Raw genomic sequence first — 13,147 nt, forward strand, 5'->3', positions numbered from 1 at the left:
CTATTAATATAATTATCATTTTAATTGTGTTTTTCATATATTATTGATTCTTTGATTTTTTATCATATATACATATATTAAGTGATTAATAAAACATTCACATATAAATTTTCATTTGTAAAATTATATATTGATAATAGTAAGTAGTATTAATAAGACTATATTTGAAAAATTATATTTAGTTAAGTTTTGGAGTGAAGTTTGAGTTCAGATTAAAAAGCTAGGTTGATTAACATTCACTATAAGTACCTTTTCCCCTCACTCTCTCTCTCTCCTCTCAAAAGGAGCAAACTTTCATTTGCTTTTCCCCTCACTCAACCTCAAAAATCCCAAATTTTCTAGCTACCTCTCTTCTTTACTTCACCATCTTTTTCTGTGTTCTGGGTTTTCTTCGAAATTTACAGTGAATGCAGTGTTCTTTATTTATGTTGCAGTTGCATAGTTAGTGGTTCTTTTAAGTGAGAGTTTTCATGGACATGCTGCTAATGCTTCTGCTCATGTCATTTTCCATTTTACCACTATCTGTTTCTTCTTCTGCTGCTGCTTCTGGAGGTACCTTTCTTCTTTCCTTTCTTTCATTTTCATCTCTATTAATTTGAACATTTCATGTCCCTTACTTACACTGAGTTTTTGCTTTGATTATTTTTACTTACATTGTTTAATGCTTGCTTTTCTTGGGTCTCTCATTTTCGTTTTCTTTTTTAGATAACTTCATTCAAAGAATCAAAGTGCCATTGGTCTCATCTTAATATCTTATTTTATGTGGTTATCCTTGTATTAATAATTAATGACCAATGCATCTTAATGTTTGTTTTCCATATTTCGGTTGCATTTAATTTTTGGTGAGTGAACAATAAACAATATTAGTAATTTATCTAATACTAGCAATTCTCAATGTTCTTGGATTCTAACATAATAAGGTGGTGTCTTTTTTTTTGTGATGACAGAATTTTAGCAATTAATAATATTTTCCTAGAGCCGAAACCTAGTACTTCATAACTCATGAGTTAGGAAAGAGAAATAGGATTGAGATTAAGGTCATAATGTCACTGCAAGAAACATAAAAATGCAGAGAATGAGAAAATTTATGACCGGTTGGTTGGTTGGTCTAAATGGGTTTTTTATATTATTGTTTTTGGGTATAGAAATGGGCATTTTATTTTATTTTAATTTTTTCTGAATAAAGTTGAAGTTTTTTTCTCTTTTTTCTTCTTTCTTCTTTCTTCTTTCTTTCTAGTGAGAAAATCTTTCCCTTTGTACAGAATCTATGATTTATGATAAGATGTGTCCTTTCTTGTCTTTAGTAGAATTGTGGTAACAATCTTGTTGCATCCCAGCTCATCTAAGAGTTACTTTGCAGTTTGCAATAACTGCATTTTCATAGAAATTGTTATTGGACTAAAATGCCCTTATTTGAGAAATTAAGCCAATTGTTATTGGACTACATGAGAATTTGTGTGATTCTTTCTCTAACATGATTCATGTTATTTAACAGCAGGAGAAAATCATTTGCCAAGAGAATTAAGCATATACTGAAGTGAATCTCTTGCATGTGTTGCATGGGCCCCATTTCTTTAAGCTTGAAAAAAATGTGATTTTGATTGTCCAAATAAGTGATTAACTTTCTATAGACTTTGGTGAAAGAAGAAGCTAATTGTGTTTGGTTAAAATCAAAATAATCAATTGTTTCTTGAAAATAAGCAATTGCTTCTGGTAATCTGATGTGTAGCCAATCAATTAGTATAAAGAAAAGAGATGCTATCATTTGAGTATATTACACTTCTTTTAGCTAAATGCATGTCTCCTAGGATCCTACCTTACACATAAGAACAAGAAACACATGGGGTGACAGGTAGAAAAAGCTGAGTGAGTTTTATCATGTTTCATGGTAAAAAAATGAATTATTAAATGGGCCACTGCCAATTTGATTGCATCTATGGAATATGGAACTCCACCAGCTAGATGAACAGTTTGGCCATCTATCCTTGTCATACATGAGAGTATGATGTACATAATCCTGATTTTAACTATGTTGCAACCCAGAATTTGACTTAGGATCTGTGAAAGTAGGGTTAATAACACCCATTTTTATGAATATATTTTTCATACATTTTATGTTATGACATATTCTGCAACTGGTGGAGCTGAACACTACTACAAGTACTGAATGCTATAGACTATGTCTTCACAAGACAGGTATATAAAATTGTAGACCTAACTTATCAATGTCAGATAGTGATCATTCCCAATCTCTCCTTTCTAGAAAGGATTGAGTGACTTTGAAAATGTGTAACTTAGGTGAGCCATTCGATGAAGATTTGACGACTTAATTGAATCATATTTTTCTCAACAAAAAATGTATACCATTATTTGGATTCCATGTTTTCATGTTTAAGTTGTGGCATACATAATAATTTTACAGACTGGCTGTTAGTCTCATTACAATTTGAAACTCTATCCTCAATCTGATTTTATGAGAATTTTAAGACTCAAATCTAGGATCCGAAAAGGGGTATATAAATTGTAGATAAAGAATCTTAAATTTAATTTTTTGCTCCATGTCCCAGTAGTACTTTTATTTTGTTTCTGAATGTTTGTTTAGTAATTGTTTGCTGAAAATTCAGTGCATTTAACTGATTTCCGTAATGTGCCACATTATTGTCGCAAGTAACTCAGTATCACCAAGTTACATATTCTTTTCCATGTTCAGATATGCTGCCACCTATATAAATATTCATTGTTCCTCCTTTGTCTACCTTTTGTGGATGTTTCTGAATTTTCATTATTTCTTCTATCCCATTTACTGTATATGACCAACTACATATGGTCATTTTGAATCTCTCTTGTTAAAATGAGCAATCCTTCATTTTTAGGCACTTTCTTTTCTTTCTGCAGATGCTTTTATTGGTATCAACATTGGTCCAGATGTCTCAAACATGCCAAGTCCAAAAGATATTGTGGCCCTCCTTAAGGCTCAAAGTATTCAACATATCCGACTCTTCGACGCTAACCAAGCCTTGCTTCTTGCACTAGCCAAGACCGGAATCAGTGTGACTATTTCTGTTCCTAATGACCAGTTACTTGGCATTGGTCAGTCCAATGCCACTGCAGCAAATTGGGTTAATAGAAATGTCATAGCTCATGTACCAGCTACCAACATTACCTCCATAGCTGTTGGATCTGATGTCCTAACTACCCTCGCAAATGCAGCACCAGTTCTAGTCTCTGCCTTAAAATTCATTCAATCAGCTCTTGTGGCTGCTAATCTAGATCAGAAAATCAAAGTCTCTACTCCGTACTCTTCCTCTATCATCGTTGGCTCTTTCCCACCCTCCCAGGCAAATTTCAATCGTACTTGGAATCAACAGGTCACGGTCCCTTTGCTTAAATTTTTGCAATCAACAGGTTCATATTTTATGCTCAATGTATATCCATACTATGATTACATGCAGTCAGACGGTCGCATCCCACTGGATTATGCTTTATTCCGCCAACTACCTCCGAATAAGGAAGCTGTCGATTCCAACACTCTCCTGCATTATACTAATGTTTTTGATGCTGTTGTTGATGCTGCTTATTTTGCAATGTCTGATTTGAACTTCACCAATATCCCTATTGTGGTGACTGAGACAGGATGGCCCTCCAAAGGTGACTCAAGTGAGCCAGATGCAACTGTCGATAATGCTAACACTTACAACAGCAACTTGATCAAACATGTCCTTAATAATACCGGAACGCCTAAACATCCTGGAATCGCAGTCAGTACGTATATTTATGAGCTTTATAATGAAGACTTAAGATCAGGTCCAGAATCTGAGAAGAACTGGGGACTATTTTATGCTAATGGAGAACCAGTGTATACCTTACACTTGACTGGCGCTGGTACTTTATTCGCAAATGACACAACAAACCAAACATTTTGTGTCACGAAGAGTAATGATGACCCAAAGATGCTACAGGCAGCACTTGATTGGGCTTGTGGACCAGGGAAGGTGGATTGTTCACCTTTGCTGCAGGGTCAACCATGTTATGAACCAAATAATGTAGTTGCACACGCCGCATATGCTTTCAATGCCTATTATCAGAAGATGGCTAAATCTGCTGGGACTTGTGATTTCAAAGGGGTTGCCACCATAACAACCACAGACCCAAGTAAGGCATTACACACACACACACATATATCACAGTTGGCTACAAAAATATGTATGCATTTATCGGTAAATCCAGCACGACACCATAACTATAGAATAGAAAGGGAATATGCATTTTTGCACTCATGTGCACCTAACATATTAACAAGGGTTTCCCTAGACTTACAAGATGAGTTGAGATGAAATTTGTTTTAGGCTTAACTACACCTTTAGTCCCCTATATCTACTATTTTGGTACCTTCAATTTGAAAATTATTATTGTAGTCTAATCATTAGCTTAGACATTGATGTAGGAATCTTAGTAATTGCCTTTTTATGTTGGCTAACTCTTTTTATGCCTCACAATGTCTCGTTATCAATTTTCAATTTAAGATTTCATGGCATCTTAATAACTGATATTTTTTATATTACAGGTCATGGTTCTTGTATATTCCCAGGAAGGTATGATCACTAGCCTATGTCGTTGTTCTCATTGATATTGTTTCCCGATTATATGTTTTCCCTGACATTGTTTCTGCCAAGTGTTCTTATTCATTATTTGATTTTTTTGGTTGCATATCTGTGCACTGCAGCAATGGTAAAAATGGCACCAGAATAAATGGCACATTATTGGCCCCATCTAACTCCTCAAGTTCAGGCTGCTTCTCACAATACTACTACAAAGGTGGATCTTTCACAAGCTCGCTGATACTAGTTGTTTTATTTCTTAGTGCACTTGTCATGTAAAACTATAACGTGTAATAGTACAATGAAAGAGGGAGGCCAAGAAAAACCATAGGTAAAATGATAAAGAAAGATTTAGGGATCAATTTTTTGTCAATATGATAAAGCGTTATGCTGTCATTCGATCCACCCGACTCCACTTAGTAGGATAAAGCTATTATTGTTGTTATTGTCATGTAAAACTAGCCACTTTTCCTGTTCATCATTGGAATATAATTTATGGAGAGATGCTCTTCATCTGCCTTATGAGGTGCACCTAACCTTGTGTTCCTCTTGTAGAGAACTTAAAGGGTGGCAAGGTAGATCAAAATGTATATTTGCAATTTTGCATATTGTCCATTGAGTTTTGTACAAACTAACTAGAGGAATTATTTGACATCATTACTGTAACCTTATTAGAGTTTGTATTTTTCTTCCTTCTAAATATCACAATTGTGTTCTTTGAATTGGAATTTTTCTATATCAGATTCTCCTGCATCTATTGCAATGTTTGATTTGGGAAATTCCTGTAACCAACAATCAATGCACAATGTAGCTGCACAGGAACACACTTCCATTTCTTGGATCTAATGCATCTACTATAGTTTTCACATCATGGAATACAAAAACTACATCCCCTACATTCACTCTTGTTGTACTCACCTTTTCGGTAGTCATAAACCCACCCTTACCTTAAAGCGCTTACGACATATCTCCAAATCGATAATCCACTCATTTTCAAATACTGAGAAGTTACCGCGTTTACGATAGTAAATAGGTCGCTGTCTTTCCTGCTCCTCTAGTGACTGATTCTTGAGGTATAAGGCATGCATGTCAAGATGCTTCTTCTGTATGTTGTAGATTGTTTATCCTTAAGATGTTTAAGCAATGGCTTCCTTGGCATAGTGAAAGAAGATATAAGACAACACTCCAATCCTATTATGCTGGTAGCATGTTCCAATGTATTTTCACTGCCTTGAATGATGCTAACTGTTTTATCATAGCAAAGCCTATTCTGTTTCCTCTTGTAATTGTATGTATTCAGTTTCTTCCCTTGCACATTTAGAAGATCTAAATTTGGTTTTCAACATATATACACTATTAGAGATAGAGTAAAATAGTAGTTTGATCTCTTAAATTGGAAGCACAATCAGTTTAGTTTAGCCTCTGATGTTGAATAAACAAATTTACTATAGTCATTAGTCAATTTAATCCCTAACTCAATGTTAGTTAAATCTAATAAAGTATCTCATGTGAGACATTAACTGTCAACTTGATACTTATATGGTAAACCACGATCAAAATGATCATTTAAACATTTGAAAAAATGAAATCTAAAGTGAAAAGTTGCATCTTTGCCAAGACCAAAGAAACCGATTGGATCAAAATTTGGGTACCAGACTGATTGAGTTAACCAAATTTCAGGGTCAAGTCAGAGATTAAATTTGCTTTACCATAATGTTAAGGACCAGATTTATCAACGTGCCGAATTCAAAGAACAAATTATGATTTAAGCATCATAGATGTAATGAAGTTATATCTGTTTAAGCTTTTGAAAATTTTGTTTCATGATATAATATCAAAATCTCTTTGGCTAAGTGATCTCTAAATTTGAAGTTAAAATTCAGCACATGGTATTCCGCCCTAGGTCCATTCCAACAAGCAAAGTTAAGCTACTACTATATTACTTGAAGAATGCTTAAATGATATCAATTGGCCTAATTAGACAAAGACCACCAATATCAGCCATAAATGCAGCCCAATGGAGAACCAATGACATCTTAATATGCATGTTTGCACTCTCGGCATATATCTACCCTCCCCGTATCTTATTAAGTAGAAGTCTCATATACTGTACCGCTTTTTTTTATTGAAACTTCTGTGAAACTTTCTTCTTCTGAGCTGAACCTAAGTCACAGCTCACAACAAATTATAAACTACAAAATTCCAAACTGGATTCCATTAAACACATCACATGATACAGATGTCTTTGAAATTTTCAACTTTTAATTTTACATATCAATTGGTTTGAAATTTTAAAATTTAATTTCCCAAAGAAACATGCATATAACCCAAATTTGTGGAATTTATCAATGGTCTAATGGTTCAACAGCTGTCTTGAAGAGAAGGATATAAACCTTGCCAATTGAAAAATACAAGAAACCTCCAAGAGAATGAGTAACATAGGATCCAAAGCTAGTACCAACAATGCAATGCCAGGCTGGACCATATGAAGAATCAAATTCCTGCAAGATTCACAAATAAAGGGGTCAATTATTACCATCAAAGACACTTTCTATTCAGAAATGAGCAATGAGAGAAATAAGCTCAAAAATATACATTTCTCAAGAGGAAACAAAAAAAGATAATCTTATCCCCAACCATGCAATTTTAATACCATTTACCAACCATGAAGTCCCCCACCTATCAATGAAATAAGGGACCATGCAATATTATCCACAACCAAGCCACATATATTCATTAATATTGACAACTAATGAACTTATACACATACTTTTCTGGCTTTTGCCAACATTTCATGGAGAAGTCATGCTAGAATATTTATTGTTTGACATGGATCACCACGGTTCATAACATCTTTAGTGGATCACAGAGGCACCATAAATAAGGGATGGTTACCCAAATTTATATCATTTTATTGAAACTTTAAGTCTTTTCCAGTTAAACTAGAATATTATCCACAACCATTTATTGTTTTACTTGGAGAACAGAAGGGTGTGCCTTATTTGGAAATCTTGAGGATAATGAACATTTAAGAGTAATATATGGCAGGGGTGAGTAAATGTATAAAGGATGTGTAAAATGAAATTTCAAACATAAGTTTGCAATTGAAAACATTCTCTCTTGATTAACTAATTAACTGAATCTAGAAAGACAACTCTTTCAGCGTGAAACTCTATAAACAGATTTTGCACAAGAAAATATGAAAGTAGTATTTGTAAACATCAAAAGATCATTTATAAACATTAACTCAACCAAACAAAAACAAATTAAATCATGTACTTTACAAACATGTACTAACCATGAAGAATTATACCAATCTCTTTTCAGTTTTATGTTATGATTATACTTGCAGGTAAATGATTGTTATTGCACTTATCTCCATAACAGGAGCATAGTGTATCTTTTGAAACAGAAAAGAAAACAAAAAATCAGGAATGCTGAGTATAATTAAATCAAACAGGGAGTTAAGTATATTTAAAAGCTCAATTATATCCAACAGAGTAAAACTAGTAACCAATTACACACATTCAAAACATGTTCAATCAACTGACAAAAATTTCAAAACCCAAAATCAAAATCTGCATATAAAACTTATAACCCAAAAAACATAACCTTAAAAGTCATCCAGATCCAAAAGCTTCCAATTTAGCCATTCAGACATCATATACTATATGCTAAAAATAAAACCCAGAAACAACTTTGATAAATAAAGTTCCCAAGACAACATTGAAATATATGAAAAATGCTAATAAATAAATAAAAAAAGTAACCTTTTTTAGGGCCAATGCAAGATGTTTACTATCAAGCTTGTTAGGAGGCATAGAATGAAGAATGTCACGTGCAAAACTAAAGGCACGGTTCTGCAATGGTATAGGCATATCACAAGCTCTAACACTAATATTATTCATGTGAAGATTCTCATGCTTCTCTTCTTTTTGCTCTATGGATTTTTTCTTCTGTATTAGACCTTTAAGAAAATTGCTTCTTCTCTCTAACTCCAACTCTGCTCCTTCCATTTTCTCTAACTCCTTCTCATTACTCAGTGATTTGGTTTTCTTTCTTCTCTTGAACTATAGGTAGCTTTTGTTCTGTATCAGGTTGTGGACACCACCACCAATCTGGTTAAAGCAATGTCAAATATGTTTTGCACTGCATTGCCTTTGGAAGGGACCGAAAGAAGTGAAACAAAAGGAAGAGAGAGAATGTGTAGTGGGATATGGTTGGGAAAGAGAAGACTAAGATGGAAACATAGAGATGCCATTTCTAATGTGAAAAATAATATCATACAATACTTGTAGAAAAGGATAATAATTGTGACTATACTAGTTTGGACATGTGAACAAAAAAACTATATTCATTTCTCGTGAATTGTTACTCTATTCATTTATTATACATATTTAATCATAAGTAATATAAATAAATGATGAATGATATATTATATAATTTTTATACTGACATTGTATAGATACTATATCTAGAAACAAGATATATGTTATGTAGTCATTAGATTTAGAGTTTAAAATTTATGTACCATTCGTCTTAAGATTTTTATACTCTGAATCTAGCATTCACCATTGATTTATATTAATTTTGTTTGAAAGATAATAATAATTAATATATAAATGATAATAATTTGTTGATAGTATAAAAATACTTATATTGTCGATATATATAGGTATTAAATCCTTATATTTACGTTGTCCACCAAGTTTATTGAGATTAAGCATTAGTTAAGTTGTTGTACATATACTTATAGAAAGTATTTCTTTTACATATAAGCTTTGATTAGGGGGATACCTAACCTGGATTTATAGGGAACGTGTCTCCATAAATGTAAAAAAGAAATTTGTGAATAGAATCAAATGAAAAACTTGCATAAAACATAGTCTCGTCGTATTTAGAGATACATATATTTATATTTTTTGAAACTATTATTTATGACAAAATTTTAATTACAATTAAATTTTTAATGTATTAGCAATATTTTATTGATTATCTTCATATACATATATCTTCATACAAGTATTTCTCTAACGATGATAACAAATTTGTCATATCGAGTACGAAAAATTGATGAACCATAAATTCAAATGAACTATATACCCATTGGTGGCATGTAAACCCTAAGGGTTAACTCTTATAAAATCTATGCATTGGTAGTTTAAATTTATATTATTTTTTATTTGAGAGTCGATGATAATTAACAAATCAATGGTGAGTGATTTGCTGACAATGTAAAAAACACTTACACTGCTAGTGTATATCATATTCCATCTCTTATTCGTATATACTTATATAATATAAATTAATGAGTGTAATATCTATATACCGACACTCTGTAAAGATTTATACACGGTTAATGCATCATCTATCATTCATTTATATTACTTTTATTTTAAAGTCAAACAATATTAAAATATGAATGATGCAATGATATATAAAAATCTCGTCGGTCTATATATCATTTTCTCTAAATTAATATCTACTACAGTATTACCATAGAAATGTTAACATTTCCTAAAGATATCAATTAAGGAATTAAGAATCCTTATCTTTTATTGGAAAATTATGTATATTTGATAAATTGAGAAGTGATACAGTTAATTTTTCATCAAAAACTTTTAGTTGATTCTTGGACAAGTGCTCTTAGTCACTGGCCATGAACATTTTATTTAATATTTCATAACTTATTATTTAGATAATTACACTCTAAGTAAATGAACTGTAGAATCTAAGGTGCCTCAAACATTTGTAGTGTAGTGGCTTTGTTGGGTTTGGCATGGGTTTTAGTCTTTTAGAGTTGAGTTCAGTTGTTTCTTTTAATGCATGCATCTCTTCCTTTTGGCTTTCTTTGTCTATAGGTTGAGGCCATTGGTTAAAGCTAAGAAGACTTTTGAAATGCTAAAACAGCTGTACTTCACAAAAAAACAAGAGAGGTTAAATTAAGTGAGCAATAAAAAGTAAAAAAATGTGACTATATATCTTTGTTAGTACTTCAGAAGATGGTGAAGGGTTATTTTAATTTGTCATTCAGTTTTCTATATTTCCTTCTCTCACATCCTCTCATATAAGTTAATACATCATATTGGGATATTTGGTGTTACATTATATTTAATATAGTGTGATATGCACCACAAGTGCAAATATTTATACATAATTAATACTTTCATCTATCATTCATTTATATTACTTCTCTTGAGGAATCAATAATATTTAAATATTAATAACAGATGATGTAGTTATAATATATAAAATACACTGTCAGGATATATATATATTTTTCTATTTAATATGTGTTAATTTTTCAGGTGAGTTAATTTCATGTTATTCTAATCTAATGCTAAAGTCATGTTAGACCCGGCCACATATATTTATTCATGCAAACTTTCATATTCCAAAATCCAAATGTGAATTCCTATGCTTTTGCAGTGACCAATTTAAATGGATTAGCATGACCCTTATAGCAGGGACCACTTGTTTATAAATCTGGTTTTCTTCCATCTTTTTTCTATGCTTGAAAGATTTTATATGATCCTTGTCCTCCATAGCATACTGTATATATTATACACAGTTGCTCAACTTTAGCAGTTATTATTGCTGCAAATTATGCAATGGCTTTACTTTATACAATGGTTTAAAAATCAATCATTCTATCACTTTTGCTTTTTTCATTTGAGCAATAATTTTCAAAACAATTTCACTTTTACTTTGCTATATATTGACAAAACCTGAAAAGAGGAAACATGTCTAGCACAGTTGCCGTGGATTTAGTCAAAGTAGAAGTTTCCTATACAGACACAGAATGATTATATTACCATATAATAATTTGGTCCAAGATTCGTTTATTGCCACAAATTTGTAATTCTGCAATCTCCATGAAGTTATGGGGCGGTTAGGTTATCTATGAAATATGATAGTTGTTTACTGGGGGCATGGGATTATTCACCCTATTTTATTCATACTCATCATCAAATCAATTAAGGTAGTTGATATAACAATTCAGTCGATGATTTATTGGTTAAATTGTATACTACCGAAGTTAGATATACTATATAATGTATTAATGATAATCTTAAAAAATCAATAATTTTTCAATTTCATTAAAAAATTAATTTTAAATAAAAACTGTCTGATATAACGTTACGGTACGATCCAATTGTAAATCAGCCAATATAACTGGTTTTTATAGGTTTTGGTTGGTTTTGACCAGTATAATTGGTTTTGGTTGAACCGACCGACACGAACTGGTTTTTACAACACTGATTTCTAGCTACAAGGAAAACTCGCATGAAAACACATATAACATCTCATATTTAAAGATAAATATATTTATAATTTTTGTGTTATCATTTATAATTAAATCAAATTTATAATGTATCGAAAATATTTTATTGGTTATCTTTATATACATATGTCTTCATCCTAGTCTTTGTCTTTTCGCTAGCTTCACTACAATTTGTTTATATAATAATAAATATTCTTTCATATATAAAGAACTCATCATTCGTACATAACTGTCATCCGAATAAATTACTTAAATGAGTTTTGCATAACTTTTTACATTCTTCTATACTAGTGTGTACAGGCACTTTGTGTCTGTCGGCGAATATTGTGTGATACTACATATTCAATTTTTATATATTTCATTTTTGTGAATTAAAATGTATTTTGTTGTGTTCGGTGTATTTTATATTATATTTTTTTTGTGTTTATGATAATGTTTAATTTAAGGTGAGATATGTGATTAATTAATGTATTGGTGGTAGTTGCTTAGGATAATATAGTTTTTTTGTAAAAATTAAATAATATTAAGGGTAATATAGGAAATGAAAATTACACCATGAGGGAAGTTATTTCAAGTTTTGGCTTTATATATAGTATAGAAGTATAGATATAGATATAGATAGATATTTGTGTATAACTTATAATCAATTCAATTAATATTTCATGTCATTCTAGCAACTCCAAAAAAAATGTTAAGAGAAAAAGAACTAACAGTGTATGAGTTTTATATATTGTCACTGCATATTCATTATTGATATTTAATAATTTTTGACACTTCGAAAAAATAATCAAAATAAATGGTGCATGAGATGGTGTATATATATAAATCTTTATATTGACAATGTATAGATTTTACACTAAATTATTAGATAAGCAATATATTCAATACACATTCTTATATCAACATAATTTTTCACTCTCTCTTTTTATTTTGCATTTTCTAATCATAACAGAATGTATGCATGCACCTGCAATAATGTTTGATTTATTTTAATTATTATTGACTCTTCAAAAAAAAAGTAATACAAAGGAAATAATATAGACAGATAAAATGGTATAGAATCTTTATGGGCCTAAATCGAAAAGTTAGCTTTTGGGTCTAATAGTTAAAGTCCAAATAATTTTGGGTCAAATTATCAAAGCCCAAATACTAAACGCAGAAGCTAAAGTTTTGTGGCAGATTGCCAGAAGTTTGGGTAGGATACGACACCTGATTTTACCCATGTGAAAATCCTATAAAAACCCTTCTCATTTATATATGTAAC

General features: G+C 31.4%; 2 protein-coding genes across 3 annotated transcripts; one reads left to right on the forward strand and one right to left on the reverse strand.

Annotated features, from left to right (window-relative positions):
* Nucleotides 261-5,298, forward strand: LOC109349744 (glucan endo-1,3-beta-glucosidase 3-like). 2 transcript variants are annotated; one of them, XM_019590679.1, is made up of 6 exons: nt 261-552; nt 2,896-3,368; nt 3,453-4,152; nt 4,565-4,592; nt 4,724-4,882; nt 5,059-5,298. In XM_019590679.1, exons 1-5 carry the CDS (start codon nt 471-473, stop codon nt 4,875-4,877), a joined length of 1,437 nt encoding a protein of 478 aa, XP_019446224.1. In that variant the 5' UTR covers nt 261-470; the 3' UTR covers nt 4,878-4,882; nt 5,059-5,298. The 2 variants fall into 2 exon arrangements, with proteins under 2 accessions (XP_019446224.1, XP_019446222.1); XM_019590677.1 differs by having other exon boundaries at nt 2,896-4,152.
* On the reverse strand, nt 6,790-8,858 carry LOC109349748 (dynein light chain 1, cytoplasmic-like). The gene is made up of 2 exons (XM_019590689.1): nt 8,369-8,858; nt 6,790-7,099 (listed from the first exon to the last, which is right to left on the reverse strand). Exons 1-2 carry the CDS (start codon nt 8,612-8,614, stop codon nt 6,944-6,946), a joined length of 402 nt encoding a protein of 133 aa, XP_019446234.1. The 5' UTR covers nt 8,615-8,858; the 3' UTR covers nt 6,790-6,943.

This window comes from Lupinus angustifolius, chromosome LG06 (assembly GCF_001865875.1).
Source record: "Lupinus angustifolius cultivar Tanjil chromosome LG06, LupAngTanjil_v1.0, whole genome shotgun sequence".
Taxonomy (NCBI): Eukaryota; Viridiplantae; Streptophyta; class Magnoliopsida; order Fabales; family Fabaceae; genus Lupinus; species Lupinus angustifolius.

Excerpts from the sequence above, each read along its gene's own strand:
- LOC109349744 (XM_019590677.1), top strand. The coding sequence starts at position 471 with ATGGACATGCTGCTAATGCTTCTGCTCATGTCATTTTCCATTTTACCA. Across the intron at positions 4,153-4,564 it reads CATAACAACCACAGACCCAA|GTCATGGTTCTTGTATATTC; the intron begins GTAAGGCATTAC and ends TTTATATTACAG. Across the intron at positions 4,593-4,723 it reads TCTTGTATATTCCCAGGAAG|CAATGGTAAAAATGGCACCA; the intron begins GTATGATCACTA and ends TGTGCACTGCAG.
- LOC109349748 (XM_019590689.1), bottom strand. The coding sequence starts at position 8,614 with ATGGAAGGAGCAGAGTTGGAGTTAGAGAGAAGAAGCAATTTTCTTAAA. Across the intron at positions 7,100-8,368 it reads TTGCATTGGCCCTAAAAAAG|GAATTTGATTCTTCATATGG; the intron begins GTTACTTTTTTT and ends TGAATCTTGCAG.